Genomic DNA, 22,795 nt, shown 5'->3' with positions numbered 1-22,795 from the left:
TAGAGCTTTATTTTGGTGGTATTTGATCACCTCTGCGGTTTTTATTTTTTGCGCTATAAACAAAAAAAGAGCGACAATTTAAAAAAATATATATATATATTTTTTACTTGTTGCTATAATAAATATCCCAATTTTTTTTTAAAAAAACTATTTTTTTTCTCAGTTAAGGCCGATACGTATTTTTCGACGTATTTTTGTAAAAAGAAAAAAAAATCGCAATAAGCGACTGGTTTGCGCAAAAGTTATAGCGCCTACAAAATGGGGGATAGATTTGATTTTTTTTTTTTTTTACTTGTAATGGCGGCGATTTGCGTTTTTTTTTTTTTTTTTTTTGTCAGGCCTGCGATATTGCAGCGGACGTATCGGACACTTTTGACACAATTTTGGGACCATTCACATTTATACAGCGATCATTGCTATAAAAATGCACTAATTACTGAATAAATGTGACTGGCAGTGAAGGGGTTAACACTAGGGGGTGAGGAAGGGGTTAAATGTATTCCCTGGGTGTGTTCTTACTGTGTGGGGGGAGGGGGGTGACTGGGGGAGGTGACCGATGCTCTGTCCCTATGTACAAGGGACACAGATCGGTCTCCTCTCTCCCTGACAGGACGTGGAGCTCTGTGTTTACACACAGAGCTCCACGTCCTGCTGTGTCACTGACGATCGCGTGTGTCTGGCAGACATCGCAGCCGCCAGGCACTCGCATCGGCTCCCGAGCGATGCGCCGGGCACGTTGTTTCCCCGCTGCGCGCCCCCAGTGGCGCGCACAGCGAACAACAACAGCAGGACGTCTATGGACGTCCACCCGGCACTTGAGAGCCGCGCTGTGGACGTCTTTCGACCATAGCGCGGATCTCAAGTGGTTAATAACAAAAAACAAGTAACACTTAGACAATGCTGTGTGTACAGCATAGGTAGCGTGTAGTACAGCATGTAGTAAACCGAGTGTCTCCGCTCTGCGGCCGCGAGCGGATGACGTCACCAGCAACCCTCCTTCCTCACGCGTATCGTGACGACCACACGTCACTTAGTCATAGGATGAAGGGTGGCTGGTAAGGAGGTGACTTTTATAATTGCCGTATATTAGAATGGCTAAGGTATTAGAACAACGGATCTTATACTACATATGCACAATGATAACAATAAAATATAAGCTCGGATGCGCAATAATAAGTATTACATTTAAAAATAAACAATTCCTAACGATGTACTTTTCTCCATCTAGTGGTGAAAAAAAGGCATGAATTGGCATACAAGTTCCAGCTAACCGCTACAGGTGCATCACCACCCCCTGCTGGATGCTAGACATACCACATGAATTCAGTATTAAAATTACATAGAAATGAGGTTAATACTATATAATAAGGATCCAACCTATAAATACTTAATAGAGCCGGATGCTCAGATTAACCCATGAAGGCAATAATTGACATGTATAGTAGATAATGGGGAAAAAACAACCTGTATTAAATGTGAACTTCCAAAGTGAATGCGGGAAACAATAATATGATAAAAAGCAACCCCATATGCTGGGGAATATCTCGGGATAGCCAATCAGTTAATAGAATAAATACTGGAAAAAAGAAAGCCGCAATAAATATTAATTAAAAATTAAAAGATAATGATGATAAAATCCTATAAATATATAATATATTTAAAAAGGGAGAATAAAGTAAAATGCTAAAAGTTTGATATAAAACAATTAAGATCAAACTCCACATTATGCCCATGCGGCGTCAAAGAGCATAATTCATAAATCCAGTGGGATTCCGCCTGACTAATCCTCTGTACTTTATTGTCTACCCTCCAATGGGGTTTATACTTCTCTATACCCCATACCATCAGTGAGGAGGGGTCTCTGTTATGGTAGCGGTCATAATGACGGGATAGACTGTGCTTCGGGAACCCATTTTTTATGTTCTGTGTATGTTCCCGAAGTCTTTTCCAGAGTTTTCTTTTTGTCTTACCCACGTACTGGATTTTGCATGGGCATTCTAGAAGGTAGACCACCCCTTCAGTCTCACAGGAGATATTCTTTCCCTGTGAAGCTGGATTTAAAATGTACTTTTTTCTTTTTTACTCTCCTTGGTGTGTCTACATGTAAAGCATTTTTTGCACGGGTAATAACCCTTTTCATTAAAAAATTAGAAGCTCTTTTTCTCCGGTGACGTCATCCGCTCGCGGCCGCAGAGTGGAGACACTCGGTTTACTACACGCTGTACTACACGCTACCTATGCTGTACACACAGCATTGTCTGTAAGTGTTACTTGTTTTTTGTTGTTAACCACTTCCATACAGGGCATTTTTACCCCCTTCCTGCCCAGACCAATTTTTAGTTTTCAGCTCTGTCTCAATTTGATTGACAATTGTGTTTCACCTCATCAACACTGTGCTTTCATTGGCACGTTTGTTTATTCTAATAGGTATTTTTATTATTATCTCACTCCTGTTTCCAAGCTGAGCCGCAATGTAATCTGGGAGTTCGCCCAGATGATTGGTGTCTATCAGAAAATGTTCCCCCCGGTGGATAAGGCCCCATCCCCCGTATTGCATAGTTGCGTCACGAGTGTCACGGAGTTTCCGAAAGAAACTGAACATGCAGAGCTGCGCGTCAGCTCTATATGGCGCCTGCGCAGTCAGCTCTACACGGCTTCCAGTCGGTGTGCAGGCGCCGTGTAGAGCTGACTCGCAGCTCTGCATGTTCGGGTTCTTTCGGAAACTCTGTGACATTCGTGACGCAACTACGCAATACGGGGGGCGGGGCCTTATCCGCTGGGGGGGACATTTTCTGATAGACACCAATCATCTGGGCGAACTCCCAGATTACATTGCGGCTCAGCTTGGAATTTTTTAAACGTCGCCTATGGAGATTTTAAAGGGTAAAAGTTTGTCGGCATTCCACAAGTGGACGCAATTTTGAAGCGTGACATGTTGGGTATCAATTTACTCGGCGTAACATTATCTTTCACAATATAAAAAAAAATTGGGATAACTTTACTGGTGTCTTATTTTTTAATTTAAAAAAGTGTCTCTTTTCCCCAAAAAAGTGCGCTTGTAAGACCGCTGCGCAAATATGGCGTGACAGAAAGTATTGCAACAGTCGCCATTTTATTCTCTAGAGTGTTAGAATAAAAAATATATATAATGTTTGGGGATTCTAATTGGAGGGAAGGAGATGGCAGTGAAAACAATGAAAAATTACACATTAGAACTGCTGTTTTACTGTAATGCCAACGGCCACCACCAGATGGTGCCAGGTCACAGAAGGAAACTTGGGATTTCACAGGGCCGCAAAGCCACGGCCTTAATTACCAGTCGTCGCGGCCCGCCGTGATTGCGTGGCGGGGGCGCACGGAGACACAGGATCCTGTGCCTCCGTGCTCCCCCGCCGCGCGGTCGCGGCGGGCCTGCGACGGATAAGTAATTGAGGCCGCGGCCTCAATTACCGGCGGGCGCCAGGTCACAATTTCTTGTCACAATTGCAACCTGGCGCCCGGATTTTGTCGAGCCCTGCCTCAGCCCACATTCTAATAACACTTCAGGTCCACTTGCATAGCGCCTTCTGACAAAGCCGATGTTTGCAACCTGGCGTTGTGTCATCCTCTGATCTTAGAGTCTGCTCAGTCATTGGGATCCTTCTTGGCTCACCAGGTGTGGCTGGACTCTCTCCTCTCTAGGTCTTTACTAGATGTCTTTACCACTGTCATGCAAAATTTTATGACCCAAATTGCCCAGTTATTTGTGGACTCTGCTCACACAGACCAAAAGTGCCCTTCTTTGCTACACCCTCTCCTGTGGATTACACGGGTATCTGCTCCCTTTTCCCCCCTGAAAGGTGCCAAATGTGACACCGTAGTGGGGGAGGATTACGAAAAGCGTAAGTTCCATTTTTGTGTGTGTGTTTTTTTTTTTTGTTTTTTTTTTCATTGTAATATTTGACCATCAAGATAGCTTATTACTGCTATGACATTTCAAAATGGCCCTGAGCTATCTTCTACATATTGCACTGGAACTGACTGCACTGATGTGAACTAGGGTCGTTTGTTTTCCATGTATTCCACAGTGCATGCGTTTTTTGTTGCACATTAAGTACACCACAAAACAGTATGTTTAGCAGCAATTTTTTATTATTTGAAAATGTTTCATACAATCTACAGAAAATATGTCTCTCCTCAACGCCCCTTTTCTACCAGTGTCCTCAATTCCCCTTTACATTACAGTGCAGTCCCCTTTACATTAATGTAACGGGACTGCTCTATAAAGGTAGCAATGTAAAGGGGTCTGCACTATTAAGGGCAACTGTAATGATTACAGTGCAGTTCCCTTTATATAACCATGCCCCTAACAATCACAGCCTCCTCCATCACAGTGTCCCTGCAGTCTTCCCCCCTCCCCTTTCCTCGCTAACATCTCACTTCCCCATTCTAATCTCTGCCTTCCCTGCACAGGACTCCTACCTTTGGCAGGGCAGAGGCTGTGATCAGTCAATGTGTGTCCTCTCCCGGCTCCCCTGTCCTCCTGACAGTATCATCCTATCAGCAAGGCAGAGGCCAGAGGTGCTCTCCATTCTGAGCTGCAGCTCGTCCCGCCCCCTGCCCTGTTGTTTGGATGACATCGTTGGCCATGTGGGTGAAGGAGCTGCGAGAGGACACATGGGCATGGCTGCACAGCAAGAGGTCAGCGGCAACCGCGGTCTGTGGTAGCCCTTTGCAGACCATGTTCAGCGCTCACCTCCTGTTGTGCGGCCCAGTTTTTTTATTTTTTACCTTCTGCATGCAGAAGATTTCTTATGCAGTAAGGTTAAAAAAAAAAAAAACACCTGCCTTTACAACCATTGGAACTGAAAAAGTAAAACGGACCTGCTCAATAATGCAAGTATCGCCTAATGAGTTGTAGCTGTGACGAGGTAAGGGTATGTCTTTATTTGCAGGACAAAATTGAATATATTTTTTTTCCTGCTAAATATCAAATATTGTATATTAAGCATTCTCCTTTTATGTCAGCGGGTGGAGTTTTGGGCTACTTTTATAAATCTTCTAGGCTCTTTCTTTTTGCTTCTTTAATGTAAAAAGTCTGTTGTTTTTAAGGAATCAAATGACTTTAATTTAAATACATAAGTCAATGACTCATCTTTCAGACTTGCAATCAAACAGGCACGTTCTTCTGTGTGCTGTCTTTCTGGGAACTCCTAGTGCCCCTGGGAATCATTTTCTGTGTATTCGATGTTTGTATATCAATATTTTTTTTTATGTGTGTGTCTAAAACAATTTAAAATGCATTGATTATTTAGAAAATTGTCCTAAAACCGTTGTAGTTTGCCTTTTTTAATTGCCTTTTAAAACGTTTACCCATAGGTGAACCACCAATCAAAAGACAGCTTTTACCAGAATTTGACAGATCGTTGATGCAAGAATCGAAACTGGCTTTGAAACCTTTAACAAGCAGCCCTCATAGTAGGTTTTCTTTAAGGTTATCTCATGTAACCCTCAATGCTGAGATTAGTCAATTATTGTGTAACAGAGTTGAAAACATTCTTCAGCCTAACGGCAAATGATGATTAAAGTGAGTTAGCAGTTTAAGGAATTCCCTATTTCCCTTAATTTAATTTGTTCCGATTTCACGACTGAGGTTTGCAACCACTTTTATGCAGCTCTAAGATCCCTTTTATCACTGGGGCCGCGTTGGCGCTAAAGCGCTGCTTGTTTTAGAAGAGCGCTTTTAACGCCAAAAAAGGGGTTTAAAAACTCCAGTTTTGCAGCGCTTTCAAAGTGCTTTTAAAGCAGAAGTCCGCTGAAAATCTTTTTTTTCAAAAGTCAGCAGCTACAAATACTGCAGCTGCTGACTTTTAATATCGGCACACTTACCTGTCCTGGAGTCCAACGCCATCCGCAGCAGAGGACGAGCGATAGCTCGTCACTCTGCTGCCCCCCCCCCCCCCCACCATTCACGGTGAGGGAACCAGGAAGTAAAGCGCTCCGGCTTCACTGCCCGGTTCCCTACGGCGCATGCGTGAGTTGCGATGCACCTGCTGACTGGCTCCCGCTGTGCTCTGGGAGCCGAGTGTTCCCAGAATACAATGGGGGGGGGGGGGGAGAGGTGATGTTCTGCCTGCAGACTGTGTGGCCGGAAGTGGGTGCAAATACCTGTCTTTAGACAGGTATCTGCACCCCCCTCCCCCCTGAAAGGTGTCAAATGTGACACCGGAGGGGGGGGGGAGGGTTCCGATTAGCGGGAGTTCCACTTTAGGGTGGAGCTCCGCTTTAAGGTGCTTTGAATGCACTACCCATTCATTCAAATGGGCAGGGGTGATTTGCGAGTGCTGTATTTAAAAATGCATTCACACAACAGGTTTTAAAAGAGGAGAAATGTATTACTAAGCCCCTAAGGGTGATGCATGTAATGGAGGGGAAGTTCCTTGGTGGAACTGTGTTGCTTATATGGCTGGATAAAAATGTACTAAGCCGAGTGATGTCATTGGTGTGTGTGGTTTTTCTATAGCTGCACAGAGTGAGGACAGGATCCTTAGACTGGCACCTGATTGGGTTTTAATTGGTGGAGGCTTTGGCGCAGTGGCTCCTGCATAACTAACTATGTGAAATAAATATATTGTTTAGCGTTTACATACACGTAAAAAAAGAATACATACCCCCCCATCTCCCTGCGGCACGTCGCATGTCCCCGGAGACTGCGGGACCATTCTGAAAACACAGCCCATCTTGCACATGCAAGGTTGGGAGCCGGCTGTGAAGCAGCAGGAAGTCGCAGCCAGCTTCCCACAGTCAAGATGGCAGCATCGGAACCTGAAGACCGGAGAAGAACTGGCCCTGGGTAGAGATGGCACTAGATCCTTAGTCTGGCAAGTGTCTGTTTATTAAGTTAGTATTTGTAGCTGCTGGCTTTTCATTTAATAAAAATAAATGACTGTGGTTCCTTTTTACAGTAATGATGTTTTGCCTTTTATCATTTGCACTTCTATCCCTTTTTGGATTTGTTGTTGTAATTCCAGCAATTCTAATACTGGCCCATGATAAACCTTCTAATGTTTTCTGTTTTTGTAGGTGATTTTAAAGATAGAAGAAAATTTGTATACAATGTTTCTTTAAAGGCCTCATTCTGTGATCCTATGAGGTAAAGTAGATGTAAATATGAACTTCCGCTGTTATAATACTTTCTCTATAATATAGATATTGGCTAATCCTTTCAAAATTGACAGAATGGTAAATCTATTTTCTGCAAGATTTTGTCTGCCATCTGACTTGCAATTTATTCCCCTTTCATTGTCTCTTTAATGTTTGCTTGCATATTATCTCTCGTCTTTGGACATGAAATATGAATACTTCAAGAAATAATTAGCTTGTATACAGTTGAGCCCAGCTGGTTCTATGTAATGTTTTGTAGCAAAACATCAAAATATTCTTCTCTGCATAATAAAAACTAGACCAGTGAATGCTGGTCTATGGAATGCTTAGAGTTTTGGATTACGAAGGCTGTATCATTTCAGTGTCATAAAATGTTGTGCCACTGAATCTCTGGGCAAATGGGAGGATCAAACCATTAATCCATCTCCAATACACATCAAAATGACATATTTCTTAACCACTTCAGCCCCGGAAGTATTTACCCCCTTAATGACCAGGCCAATTTTTGCGATACGGCACTGCGTTAATTTAACTGACAAATGCACGGTTGTGCGACGCTGTACCCGAATAAAATTGATGTTCCCCCCCCCCCAAACAGAGCTTTCATTTGGTGGTATTTGATCACCTCTGCGGTTTTTATTTTTTGGGCTATAAACAAAAAAGTAACACATTTTGAAAAATAAAAACAATATTTTTTGTTTTCTGCTATAATACATATTCAAAAAATTGAAAAGAAAAATACAATTTCTTTATCGTACATCACGGGACACAGAGCGGCATTCATTACTATATGGGTTATATGGAGTACCTTCAGGTGTAGACACTGGCAATCTCAAACAGGAAATGCCCCTCCCTATATAACCCCCTCCCATAGGAGGAGTACCTCAGTTTTTACGCCAGTATCTTAGGTGTTAGTCATGGTTTAGCTTGCCTCCGCATCCTTGGGATTAGGTGAGCTACCGGTTCTGTCCAAAAAAGCCTCAGCGCTAAAGTGGTCAGTAACCGGACCCCAAACCCTTGGGGTATAGCCCATAATGCTTTTCTTTTTAGAGAGCTGGACCCTGGGCCCAGAACTTAGAAACCTTTGGGTACCTAAAGTTTTCTGTTGCCAGGGTGCTATATGGGCCCAGGACAGTGGATCCTTCATAGGAACCCAGGGCCTGAAGGTCTAGACATCCCCACGGAGATGGGGGAAGATTGGGCCTCTTGCTTGGCAAAGTCCTGCGGCATGGAGCAGGTAAGTGAGGGGAAAACTTGCGGAACTTGGTTCTTAGCAGGTTTTTTTCTGGGGGGTCACAGGGGACATGCCTAAAGTTATGCACTGCATCTGGCAAACTAGTCACATATCATAAAGATAGGATGGCTCTCTATGTATTATTCCCCATAAGATGTGACCTCCCTTGTAGTGTTGGAAAAGCATTGAGTGGGGCCTGTGTTATATAAAAATATATGTGTGTGTCAGAGAGCTTTGCTTACCTGCAGGCCTCCAGGCGATGCTCCATTCAGTCTTCCTCCTCAGAGCCTGCAAGCAGGCAAAACGCTGACCTCCTCATGGTTCCAGGCTGCAGGCTGCAGTTTGCTGGAACAGAGAGGTCCCTTCCTCCCAAAATCCCCCCCCCCTCCCCCTGTCGGGAGGGGCATTTCCTGTTTGAGATTGCTGGGGGGGGAAGGGCGGGTCAGTGGCTTAAAGGAAGGGGCGGCCCTTCCTTGTTTGTTCCATTCAATACTTTGGAACTGAGGAGAAAGACCAGAGCGGCAGCACGGGGCGCCGAGGACACACAGTGGCCAGAAAGGATATTGCAGTCTTCAGAGGACTGTTTTTTCAAGCCTAGAAATAGGCTGTTTCTTTTCCATCTCATAGTTTTTCTTTGCAATACTACTCAGGGGGACAGAATGTTTTTTCTTTCCTGGATTTGAAACAAAAACGAAAAAAAAAAAAAAAAAGTCATCTAGGGGAGAGGAAGCATTTTTTTTATCCCCCAAACAGGTGTTTGGACAATTAACTTTTATAGTTCCAAATACCAATAGGTAGCAGGTGTACCTCGGTATTGTACCATGGTATGCCGCTGTTTTCCCTACAGGGAGCCTTGGGGCCATCGGGATCTGGGGCTGGAGCTGACGCGGGTCAGTCCAACCCTAAGATGGTCACGGAGGAGGTATTACTCACCTCTTTAAAAGAGATGCAGAAAAGCATGGGAAAAATGATAGCCGCAGCTATGCGGGGCAGTAAGCGGAATAGATCTCCGTCGCCCGAGCGCGGACCCTCAGAAGAGGAGGTCCTTTCCTCAGGGGAATTGGACGACCTCTTGGACAAGGACCAAGTAGGTTCAGGGATCGAAGACCCGGATACAGAGGAGTCTGGGGCAGTCTCCCTGAGGGAGAGCTGGTGGATTCAAGGATTGTCGGACTTGGTCCATAGGGCATTCAACTTGCCAGTACCAGATCTCCAGGTATCGACGGTTTCAGCTTTGGGCTCACTGAGGGCGCCTCAAAGCAATGCTGTGTTTCCGATCCATCCTCTATTAGAGGGAATTTTGTTCCAAGATTGGAACAAGCCAGATAAGATCTTCTTACCACCTAAAAGGTTCTCTGTCCTATATCCTATGGAAGAAATTTTTTTTCCAAAAGATGGGCTACTCCTGCAGTGGACGCAGCCATCTCATGTGTTAACAGATCGTTAACATGCCCTGTAGAAAACATACAGGTGTTCAAGGATCCAGTTGATAAGCGCTTGGAAGCACTACTTAAGAACTCCTTCACTACTGCAGGGGCAGTAGTACAGCCAGCTGTGGCTGCGATTGGGGTCGCTCAAGCATTATCGGATCAATTTAAGCAGATGCTTAAACTTATTCCGGCCCAGCAGGCAGAAAAATTTTCGGATGTCCCTAAGGCCATATGTTTTACGGTAGACGCAATCAAGGATTCTATCCAGCAAGCGTCACGTTTATCGTTATCCCTTATCCATATGAGAAGACTCTTATGGTTAAAAAGCTGGGAGGCTGAGCCCCCATGCAAGAAGCTCCTGGTAGGGTTCCCCTTCCATGGAGGACGACTCTTCGGAGAAGACCTAGATAAATACATTCAGACCATTTCAAACGGCAAGAGTACTCTCTTGCCAACTAAGAAGAAGGTTCAGGGACCTGCGTTTAAACGACAGTATTCCCCTGGGCAGGGGCCCTCTAATGCCAAGCAGTATCGACGGCCTCCTGCAAAAGCAAACTTCGGCTTCAACAGCAGATCACAAGGACAGGCTGTTAGAGGCAAAAGGCAGTGGTTTCGCAAACCAGCAAAACCAGCCCCCAAGCCAACCTTATGAAGGGGCGCCCCCACCCACGAAGGTGGGGGGAAGGCTGCGACTCTTTTCAGAGATTTGGGAAGCCAGCATTCCCGACGAGTGGGTACGGTCTTCCGTGGCCACAGGCTACAAATTAGATTTCCTAAGGTTTCCTCCTCCTCATTTCCAGAAGTCGAGGATTCCAAACGATCCGGAAAAGGGAGCCGCATTAAGATCGGCATTAGATCATCTACTTTCCCAGGAAGTAATAGTAGAGGTACCAGTCCTGGAACAGGGGCTGGGTTTCTACTCCAACCTATTCATCATCCCAAAATCCAATGGAGATGTCAGGCCAATTTTGGACCTAAAGATGGTAAATGCATATCTAAAGATCCGCTCATTTCGGATGGAATCCGTGCGGTCAGCAGCTGCCACACTCCAGAAGGACGACTTCATGGTGTCCATAGACATAAAGGATGCCTACCTTCATGTTCCAATTTATCAGCCACATCAAAGATATCTACGCTTCATGGTGGCTTCGCGTCACTTCCAATTCGTGGCGCTTCCCTTCGGGTTGGCTACGGCCCCCCGGGTGTTCACGAAGGTCCTAGCTCCAATCCTAGCCAAACTAAGGATCCAAGGGGTCACGATCCTAGCATACCTGGACGACCTCCTAGTCATAGATCACTCGTCTTGGCTTGGAGCGAGCAGTGGCCCTCACGGTCCAATACCTCGAGAGGTTCGGCTGGGTCCTAAATCGAGAAAAGTCAGCTTTCCAGCCCACAAAGCAGTTGGAATATCTCGGCATGAGATTAGACACAGAACAACAAGGAGTGTTCCTACCTCTGAGGAAGGTAAAAGCCATCAAGGAATTAATTCTACTGGTTCTAAGCAAGAAAGAACCGACTATTCGCCTATGTATGAGGTTACTAGGCAAGATGGTGGCCACATTCGAGGCGGTACCATACGCCCAGAGCCACACTCGCATCCTACAGGCAGCCATCCTGTCAGCATGGAGCAGAAGGCCACAGGCCTTGGATATCCCGTTGCCGCTCTCATCAAGAGTCCGACAAAGTCTGGGTTGGTGGTTAGACCCTCAGAATCTACTGAAGGGGAGGTCTTTCAGCCCAGTGGCTTGGAAGATAGTGACCACAGACGCCAGCCTGACGGGCTGGGGAGCAATTTTGGATGGTTGCACTCGCCAAGGTACTTGGGCAAAGCCAGAGAAGCAGTTGCCCATCAACATCTTGGAGCTCAGAGCTGCTCGACTAGCCCTCAGGGCTTGGACGTCAAAATTGCAGGGGTTCCCGGTGAGAATTCAATCAGACAATGCCACGGCCGTGGCATACATAAATCACCAAGGGGGAACCAGGAGTCAAGCCGCTCAGAGAGAGGTGAGCTTGATTCTTCTATGGGCAGAGGCTCATGTGCCCTGCATATCGGCAATATTCATTCCAGGAGTGGACAACTTTCAGGCGGACTTCTTAAGCCGCCAGACTCTATGGCCGGGGGAATGGTCTCTGCATCCACTAGTCTTTCAAGCACTCTGCCAAAGAGGGGGAGTGCCGGACGTGGATATCATGGCATCGAGACTCAACAAGAAACTAGACAGGTTCATGTCCCGCTCAAGGGATCCGATGGCCTGCGGAACCGATGCGTTGGTTTGCCCTTGGCATCAGTTCAAACTTCTTTATGCGTTTCCCCCGCTCCAGTTACTACCCCGCCTGCTGCGCAGGATCCGGGTGGAGCACATACCAGTCATCCTGGTAGCTCCAGCATGGCCCAGAAGGGCATGGTACTCACTAATCTTAAGGATGGTAGTGGGAGACCCTTGGACTCTTCCTCTACGGCCAGACCTGCTATCGCAAGGTCCGATCCTCCACCCTGCCTTACGGCATCTAAATTTGACGGCCTGGAAGCTGAATCCCTGATTCTCAGGGGTAGAGGTCTGTCTCAGAAAGTAATCTCTACCCTAATCAGAGCCAGGAAACCGGTCTCTAGGGTGATTTATTACAGGGTCTGGAAGGCCTATGTAGGCTGGTGTGAGTCCAAGCGATGGCTTTCTCGCAAATTTACCATCGATAGAGTATTAAGTTTTCTCCAGCTAGGAGTGGATAAAGGATTGGCATTAAGCACAATCAAAGGACAGATTTCTGCTCTGTCAGTGTGGTTTCAGCGGCCGCTGGCCACCCACTCGCTGGTTAAGACCTTCCTTCAAGGGGTCTTACGTATTAGACCTCCAGTTAAATCCCCGCTTTGTCCGTGGGATTTAAATCTTGTTCTGTCAAGTTTACAGAAACAACCGTTTGAGCCGTTGGCTGATATTCCTTTGGTTCTACTGACAAGGAAGTTAGTATTTTTGGTTGCCATAGTTTCCGCAAGAAGAGTTTCGGAGCTGGCAGCCTTATCCTGTAAGGAACCATATCTTGTTTTTCATAAGGACAGGGTCGTTCTCCGCCCTCATCCTTCCTTCCTTCCGAAGGTCATATCCAGTTTTCATTTGAACCAGGATTTGGTATTACCATCCTTCTTCCCTAAACCTACTTCCAGAAAGGAAGGGTTGCTGCATACCTTGGATATTGTCAGGGCCATGAAGGCCTATCTTAAAGCTACAAAGAAGATCCGGAAGACAGATGTGCTGTTCATTCTACCGGATGGGCCCAAGAAGGGGCAGGCAGCTGCAAAGTCCACCATTTCTAGGTGGATTAAGCAATTAATCACTCAGGCCTACGGCTTGAAAGGGTTGCCTCCTCCAGTATCATTAAAGGCTCATTCTACTAGAGCCATGGGCGCCTCCTGGGCAGCACACCACCAGATCTCTATGGCTCAAGTTTGCAAGGCGGCAACCTGGTCTTCTGTCCACACGTTTACAAAATTCTACAAGTTGGACGTAAGAAGGAATACTGATACTGCCTTCGGGCAGGCAGTGCTGCAGGCTGCAGTTTGAGACCCTCGGATTCCGGGGGCTCCTCTTGTTCGAGTTAAATTTAAAAATTTTATTTTTCTCAACTAAGTTGGATTTATTATGATTTGAGTATATCTCTAAATTAAATCCTTTTGTCTTGGAGATGTTCTCCCTCCCCTCATTGTAAGCATTGCTTTGGGACATCCCATATAGTAATGAATGCCGCTCTGTGTCCCGTGATGTACGATAAAGAAAAAGAGATTTTTAATACAGCTTACCTGTAAAATCTTTTTCTTGGAGTACATCACGGGACACAGAGCTCCCACCCCTCTTTTTTGAGGACCATTTTGGGAGGCATACTGCTTGCTACAAAACTGAGGTACTCCTCCTATGGGAGGGGGTTATATAGGGAGGGGCATTTCCTGTTTGAGATTGCCAGTGTCTACACCTGAAGGTACTCCATATAACCCATATAGTAATGAATGCCGCTCTGTGTCCCGTGATGTACTCCAAGAAAAAGATTTTACAGGTAAGCTGTATTAAAAATCTCTTTTTCTTCATCAATTTACGTCAATATATATTCTGGTACATATACTTGGTAAAATAAAAATCCAGATAAGCGTATATTGATTGGTGTACGCAAAAGTTATAGCGCCTACAAAATAGGGTATATTTTTATGGCATTTTTATTTTTTTACTTGTAATGAAAGTGATCAGCGATTTTTTTTTTATTTTTTTTAAGGGGATTGCAGCGGACAGATCGGACACCTAGTTGACACTTTTTTTTTGGGAACCAGTGACATTTTTACAGTGATCAGTGCTAAAAATATGCACGGACACTGACAGTGAAGGGGTCAACAGGGGCAAACAAAGGGTTAACAGTGTTCCCTCAATGTGTTTCTAACTGTGTGTGGGGGATGGGCTCATTGTATGGACACTCTCTGATCCGTGTTCCTGGTTAGCAGGAACACTAGATCAGAGTGTCCATGCCTGACAGCAAGGCGGTCTGCTCATTGGCTCCCCCTGTGGCCAATCGACACACAATTGTGGCTCTGGCGACGCATGCGCCCCCCAGTTGCTATTGACAAAATCACATACAGGTAACTTACCACAGTATATGTACGGCAGGCGGGTCGGGAAGTGGTTAAAGCACTAATAAGTTAAAGGGTCACTAAAGGAAATTTTTTTTTTTGCTGAAATGACTGTTTACAGGGCATAGAGACATAATAGTTAACCGATTCCTTTTAAAAATGATTAAAAATAGATAAAAAAACAATCATATAATGTGCCTGCAGTGTAGTTTCGTTTTTGCTGTTGTTTCCTGGTTCTCTGATGTACAGAGAGCCACTAGAGGGCAGTCAGCCAATAGAGAGCAGTGATACTTTGTCTAAAACTCCTCAGCACCAATCCAGTTTAGTTTTACTCACACCTCCTTGATTAGTGACCACCGTGAGAAATCTCCCAGTACTGTGGTCATCAGGAAACAGGCAACCAGGAAGTGTCCAGAACAGAGAGGATTTACAGCAACATGAATGCAAAAACGAACAATGAGGACATGAAACCAGGACTGCAGCAAGGTAAAGGAAGCTATTTAGCTAAAAAAAAAAATTCCTTTAGTGACCCTTTAATTTTACTTTGTGTAGATCCTATCTCTTCGTAGTATGAATGCTTCCAGTGCAGTGCAAAGTGGATTTGCCTTTAGTAAATCAACACCAATGAGAATATCGGATGGGGAAAGAAAGCATTCGTAGCGATTTGTCCGATAATCTGTTTGTTAGTACGGTACACAGCTTTCGAGAGCCGATCATGACCGTTCATGCAAAAATATCTGAAGAGACAAGCACCTAGATTTTTCTTGTATAACAGAACAAACAAATTTCGAGTAATTAGTATTTCTACAAAAAAAATTGTGTGACCAAGGCCACGCATATTTGGAAACAATAGAATACATTATACAACTTCTGAAGTTTGTATTTTGTCTTTCATTTATAATATTTGAGATTTGTCCCTGGAATGGGAAAATGCTGCTAGACATTTCAAGACCACTTTTTTCAAAGGAAATCACAATCGTCTGAAAATCTCTTTCTTTCAAAATCGGATGTCTGGTTCAGTCTTCTCGTGCTCATCACTGGTGCTGATGGTCTCTCATGTAATGTCTATGGGTTTCCTGCAATAAATGTACAAGACCAGCATAAATCTTCATTGTTGCATGTTATTTATAAACGACGGGTCCATTCTTGGGCAAGTCCAATGAAGGATCTGGAATAGTTTTTTAATCCTTTCCTGTCAATAGATCTCTCCATATAATGAGAATATCCTGATTTTCTTCATCTAAAACAAATTGTACTGTGTGTTAGTGTGTGTGTGTGTGTGTGTGTGTGTGTGTGTGTGTGTATATATATATATATATATATATATATATATATATATATATATATATATATATATACACGCGCATGTGCGGTGTCCCAATGACATGTTAAATTAATGGCGACATCTGTGTAACAAAGCCCCAAGGTCACAAATGGAACTTAAAGTGGAGGTTCACCCTATAAAACTACTTTCTGCCATGCAGCATACTAGCCTCAGCTACAGTATGCCTTTATTTTATTTTTTTGCGCTGTACTCACTGTGTTATCCAATAGTTTCATTTTAGACACCCGTGGGGAATAGGCGTTCCTATCAAGAGGGGAACATGATTGACGGCCGGCTATGGCGCGTCACGATTCCCGAAAATACCCGGAGTAGGTCTCGGCTCTTCACGGCGCCTGCGCACAGACTAGGAGCTGACTGCGCAGGCGCCGTGAAGAGCCAAGTCCTATTTCGGCTATTTCCGGGAAGCGTGGCGCGCCATAGCTGGCCGTCAATCACGTTCCCCTCTTGATAGGAACGCCTACTCCCCAAAGGAGTCTGAAACGGATTACACAGTGAGTACAGCGGAAAAAATAAAATAAATGCATACTGTAGCTGACGCTAGTATGCTGCATGGCATGATAGACAAAAAACTTTTTATTTTTTTTAGGGTGAACCCCTCCTGTTTTAATAATACACGGTAGCCATAGTGTAACATACATGGTTATGTAATTGTGTGAAACTTGGTGTATGAGATATCATTTGTAACATGCATTCCCTGTGCTTAGTACAAGAGCTTTGTAAATCTTTTATTCGATTTGGTGGCTATTCTATGATCAATTGGAAACACTTAATTTCTTTCAGCTTTTCTGCTGGAAACAAGGAAGCCCAGAAATCTCAGCTTATTACTAGATCTGCTGCTTTTCGACATTCCTCGTCAGACATTTCTGCTGATGCTTCTGATGATGGAAGGCAACTGAAAGACATACCTTCTTACAAACCAGCTACTGGCACATCTGAGGAATGGACAAGTGACCAAGATGACCTAGAACCACACAACAGTGCGGGTAAGTTGGAGCATGAAAAGTGTTCAGAACTTGGATCCAGGTAGGCATATTTTGCTTACTGTAGAATATTTATGATAGTGGGGATACAAAAAAGGTGTGTGGTTTGCAATAAAACTTTTTTTTTTTTTTTATATTCTGTCTTTTGTTTTGAATAGAGTTGGAAATAGATAGAACTTCTATCAGATCTTTAATGGTTTTCTGTTCTCATTGGGGAGGGCTTTCTTTACATCTTGCCATAAGTAAATAAAATCCAGAATAGTAACGAAAGGAGAATTCTTTCATGTTTATTGTTTGTTTATTCAGGTTATTCTGCCTCCTTCAGGAGGATTGAACATTGGCAAACTATAGGCCAGACAAGGGTAACCACTCCCACGATCAGCAGTTGCTTACTAGTGTCCTAGAAGGGTGGACCTCATTCCTGTAGTTCTGCTGTGTATGTTTTTTTCCTTCAATTTTTTTCCCCTCAATTGATACTCTTCTTTACATCACTGGTGAAGCTATGTTTTTTTTTTTATGTTTTTTAACGAAAGGCAAATCCACTTTTCACTAAAAGTGCACTTGGAAGTGCAGTCGCTGTAGATCTGAAATAAGGGGAAGCTCTGCTGATTTTATCATCCAAACATGTGCAAGCTAAAATGCCTTTTTTTTATTTTCCTTGCCTGTCCCCCTCAGATCTACAGCAACTGCACTTCCACGTGGACTTTGCAGTTGTAGTGCAAAGTAGATTTGCCTTTAGTAAATAACCCTCTATGTGTCTTGGAGAGCTTTCTGGCAAGATCAACCTCAGCCTGAGTTTAGAGTACCACTTCCAGACCCCACTGGACTGCACATGTGGGTAGAGGTTGAAAGTGACCTTTTGGGGTGTAGGGTGCTTTCCAGACTCTGTTTCGGTTAAGGTGAGCTTTTTTAAATCTAGAGCAATCGACATTACCTCAGCTCTTGCTTTTTCTCGGAAGACTTCCTTGGTTGATGGGCCGGTTAGGGCTGAGCACCAGAAGCTACTTCAGTGACTTAGGTTGTTAAAGCGGGAGTTCACCCAATTATGTTTTTTTTTATGTTTTCCCCTTAGATGGATGCTCGTTTTGTCTAGGGGAATCGGCTAGTTGTTTGAAAATATGATCCGTACTTACCGTTTTCGAGATGCATCTCCTCCGTCGCTTCCGGGTATGGGTCTTCGGGAGCGGGCGTTCCTTCTTGATTGACAGTCTTCCGAGAGGCTTCCGACGGTCGCATCCATCGCGTCACTCGTAGCCGAAAGAAGCCGAACGTCGGTGCGGCTCTATACTGCCCCTGCGCACCGACGTTCAGCTTCTTTCGGAAAATCGTGACGCGATGGATGCGACCGTCGGAAGCCTCTCGGAAGACTGTCAATCAAAATAGGAACGCCCAGTCCCGCAGCCCATACCCGGAAGCGGCGGAGAAGATGCATCTCGTAAACGGTAAGTACGGATCATATTTTAAAACAACTAGCCGATTCCCCTAGACAAAACGAGCATCCATCTAGGGGGAAATAGTGTCATGTGCGGGTGAACCTCCGCTTTAAGCATTTTTCTCCCCTCATTCCTGCAGGTTTTGCAGAGGAAGAGGTGAACGCCGTTAAACTGAGTACAGAAGTCATCTCTTGGGTGGAATGTTGCTTGTGCTTTGCATCCTTTACCACCATAGTGTTGAGCAGGGCTCGACAAACCCTGGGCACCAGGTCACAATTGCGACTAGAATTAGCGACCTGGCGCTTGGGGTGGCACAGCTGGGGTACCCTGTCTCTGTGCACACCCCCCTCGCGATCAAATCGCGCCAGCCGGTAATTGAGGCCGCAGCCTTCTGCAGTCCTATGGTTCCTTCTTGAATCTGGCGCCCTCTTGTGGTGGCCGTTGGTATGTCAAGACAACCAGCAATGCTAATGGAGCTTCCCTGCCTGTTTCCATCTCCTTCCATTTACTTAGAAGTTAGAACCCCTAAACATTATATATTTATATATATATATATATATATATATATATATATATATATATATATATATATATACATTTTTTATTTTAACACCCTAGAGAATAAAATGGCGGTCATTGCAATACTTTTTGTCACACCGTATGTGCGCAGCGATCTTACAAGCGCACTTTTTTGGGAAAAAATACACTTTTTTTACTTTAAAAAATAAGACAACAGTAAAGTTAGCAGAATTTATTTTATATTGTGAAAGATAATGTTACGCCGAGTAAATTGATACCCAACATGTCACGCTTCAAAATTGCGTCCGCTCGTGGAATGGCGACAAACTTTTACCCTTTAAAATCTCCATAGGTAACGTTTAAAAAATTCTACAGGTTGCATGTTTTGAGTTAGAGGAGGTCTAGAATTATTGGTCTCGCTCTACCAATTGCGGCGATACCTCCCATGTGTGGTTTGAACACCGCTTTCATGTGCGGCCTCTACGTGAGTATGCGTTCGCTTCTGCACGCAAGCTTGGCGGGACGGGGCGCGTTCCTTGCTCCTAACTTTTTTTGCTGGCTCCTAGATTCCCAGCAAATTTGTCAAGCCCTGGTGTTGAGGAAGCATTTCCACACTGCTGTCCTATTCCTGCTGCCCAAGCATCAGCTTGTTACTTTTACCAGTGCCATTTCCAGCCTTGGGTCCCCACTTTCCAGAGTAGCGTAATATTTGTTGAACTCTGTGCACTCTTAGACAGTTTGCTTCTTAGGTGCTGTGGGGAGTCGGGTGGGAGGTGGTCTTTTAGGGCTATTGACTGGAGCTGCATTCCCTGTGTCCTCTTTGGTTTCTTACTTCCAATCAAGGTGTCATTGTCAACCAGTTTATCATTTTCAAGCCCAAAGGCAGGTTTTTGCCCAATTTTGTATTTCAGTTTCAGTTCTGAATCTCCTCATTCGAGTCCTGGCTTCTCTGGATTTTAGAAATGCTTACTTGCATGTCCCCATATTTCCAGTGCATCAGTAATTCAACGCTTTGATGTGGGGTCACTGCACTAGCAGTTTATTGCCCTATGTTTTGGCCTGTAGTCTGCACCTCAGGGGAAGGGAGTCACCGCTCCAGGTGGGTCTGCTAAGCAATCAAGAACTTCTCAGGAAACCAAGGGTGCGGGCAATGCACTAGGCAAATGGTAGAAATTTCAAAAGGATGAAGAGCCGCACTCCAAAAAAAACCTCTTAAGTTGTCTTTATTGGTAAAATCAATAGAAAATGCACCACAGGAAAACAGCAAAAATCGGGAAAAGAACAGCTTACGCGTTTCACACTGGTTCAGTGCTTAGTCGTGACTAAGCACTGAACCAGTGTAAAACGGTGAGTTGTTTCTTTCAACCAGTGAGTTGAATGAAAAAAAAAACGGATTCCGGAATCGCTCATGCTGTGCTATTGTGTTCTTCTCCGCCATCAGAACACACTGTTCAGTGTTGCCGACGGCACTGATTGTTTGGGGGGAAAAAAACGTCAGGCTAATTTACAACCAGTCTGCCCATATGTGGACCGAAATCCTGACGGTCCATGCTGAACTGGCTAAATATTGATGTATGTTTGGCTGCTATTATAGTCAATCTGTCCCATGGACTGTCCTCATTAACATACAATGCAGGAGGGCAGCTTTTAACCCTTTTGATATGAAGCCTAGTTCTCCCCCTAAATTCATATTCTTTTTAGCCCATTGAGGGACACAGGTTTTATAATTATGTCCTTTCTACTGCTTTGCTACAAAATCAAGGCATGCTGGTTGTGAGACGTTTTCTGAGCTGACCTACAGTTTGTTTGCCAGTGTCTAACCCTTCTGTAACTAAGGTTATGCTGCCCTTCCATTGAAAAAGGGTTTATGGCAAGTACAAAAGTCCTTTTTTTACTGAATGGTCTCAATATTTTATTTTTTTTCTCTGTTACAAGATGTTTCCCAATTGCTTGCAAGTCTACATTGTGCCAGAGACCTGCAAGAAATGAGAGTACGAAAGAAACAAAGGCAGAACATTAAACCATACTCGGGATCATTGTATGGACTAAAAGCCACGTCTACGGACAGAATTACACTGATTTCAGCAGTACAAGGGAAGCTGCCTACAATGTACCCAAAGGAACAGGTATAGTCTTAACCCCTAAATTGGGGGGAAAAAACACATTCATTTTTCAGCAGAATTTCAGTGATATTTTTCATTTAGGAGTGTCAAAAAGCTGGAGCAGACAGAACATCTGTGAGCTTTCTGATGCATTAACTACCTTGTGTCTTGTGGCAGTGCTCATGGTGTATGATCTGTGACATGAAACGGTCTTCCACAGCCTCACCTTAGTAGCAGATTGTGTGTATATATGTGTGATATATAAATATTATATACAGCCCTCAAAAAATCCACTTGCATTTTGCAAGTGGATTTTGAGGGCTGGTGGGGAAGGGCTGCCTGGGAGCGGGTGGGAGCCGTCAGCTTGTGTGAAATGGGAGTCCTTCTCCCAGTGGTCATGGAGGGGAAGAAAAAGTGAGGGCCGCCCAGGTGTTCAGAGCGCAGCGCGGGGAACACAGTGATAACAGTTTTCATTTCAATAGCCGTGTTCCCCGCCGCTCCTGTCAGATACAGCCTCTCCTCCTGGTCCCGGGACTTTAAAAGACAGATCACCCGTCCAATCCCAGTGACGGGTGATCTGTCAATCAAAGTTCACCAGCCAGGGGGCGGGGCTGTATATGATGTTGAGCGGCGGGAAGACGGCTGTTGAAATTAAAGCTGTTATCGTTGTGTTCCCCGTGCTGCGCTCTGAACACCCGGGTGGCTCTCCTGTTCCTCTCCTCAGCTGCACAGGTAGGCTGCATTGGTGGGCACAAGGCTGCATGAGGGGCACTGGGCACAAGGCTGCATGAGGGGCACTGGGCACAAGGCTGCATGATGGAAACAAGGATGCATTGGTGGGCACAAGGCTGCATGATGGAAACAAGGATGCATTGGTGAGCACAAGGCTGCATTTGTGGGCACAAGGCTGCATAATGGATACAAGGATGCATTGGTGGGCACAAGACTGCATTGGTGGGCACTGGGCACAAGGCTGCATTGGTGGGCACAAGACTGCATTGTGGGCACTGGGCACAAGGCTGCATGGTGGACACACTCAGCCTGCATTGGTGGGCACAGATACAGTTGTTGTTTTTATAACTTAATTCTGCATAATACATTTAAGTGTCATTTTTAGGGGCGGGCGGGCTATCTCTTTATCTATTGACTATAAAGACTATTTGTGTGATATTTTATTCAGTTGTACAGGTTTGGCGTTTTAAAAAACCATATTGGAATCGACAGTGAGACAGCCAAGATTTTTGACTTCCATTGTTTGGATTATTTCACAAAGAGCTGTCTGTCTGGTGGTGGAGTGCAGATCGCAGATGGTGGTTGGCTGATACCTTCTGATAAACTGACTGCTGGCAGGGAGGAGTTCTACAGGTAATGCTGTGTTTCACTTCTTTCCATGTTGGATTGATGTGAAAACCCAAATGGTGGATATCAGATGGCATGTTTTCTGGCATGCTTAACTTCAATGGAAGGGTAGCATGTAAAAAAATGAATATTTGCTTTTACACTTGTTATAATAAACCAGCATACACTGTAAAAGGTGTGTGTGTGTAATATTAATATATATATATATATATTGAAAATGTACTGACGGCCTTGCTGTAACCCCAGTATGAAGCATACATTCGTATTCCCCTTACCCTCCACCAATGCAGTACTTGGTTCCCAAACAGCCAATGATGGGCTTAATTGCTGACCACAGGGGAACATGCCTAGCAGGGTGCACGTGTCAACCATAGGGTATTAGTCTGTATTTGGACAGGATTTTAGCAAGGACCAAGCAGTGGTAGACTGGTGGAAGAAAAGAAAGTAAAGGCACATGTGATTGATGGCTACACAGTATGTGGTGGCTGGGGGCTTCAGTTTGGGTTTTATTTTTAATACAATGGAAACAAAAGATTTATATATCCTTTAATACCCTCCAACAATTTAGTATTATTATAATTCAATATTGTGGCCCAAAAATGCCAGGACAGTACAAATATCCCCCTAAAGACCCCTTTCTTTCA

General features: G+C 44.5%; 1 protein-coding gene across 2 annotated transcripts in view; it reads left to right on the top strand.

The window, feature by feature from the left end:
* BRCA2 (BRCA2 DNA repair associated) overlaps positions 1 to 22,795 on the top strand; it is an 86,420-nt gene that overhangs the window by 38,241 nt on the left and 25,384 nt on the right. For both annotated transcript variants that reach the window (XM_040340439.1, XM_040340440.1), the window contains 5 exons: positions 5,359 to 5,457; positions 7,063 to 7,132; positions 16,539 to 16,741; positions 20,626 to 20,816; positions 21,973 to 22,157. In XM_040340439.1, the coding sequence (XP_040196373.1) occupies positions 5,359 to 5,457; positions 7,063 to 7,132; positions 16,539 to 16,741; positions 20,626 to 20,816; positions 21,973 to 22,157 (748 nt within the window). The remainder of the gene's footprint in view (positions 1 to 5,358; positions 5,458 to 7,062; positions 7,133 to 16,538; positions 16,742 to 20,625; positions 20,817 to 21,972; positions 22,158 to 22,795) is intronic.

This window comes from Rana temporaria, chromosome 2, assembly GCF_905171775.1.
Source record: "Rana temporaria chromosome 2, aRanTem1.1, whole genome shotgun sequence".
Taxonomy (NCBI): Eukaryota; Metazoa; Chordata; class Amphibia; order Anura; family Ranidae; genus Rana; species Rana temporaria.
This window is presented reverse-complemented; position numbering and strand designations above follow the sequence as displayed.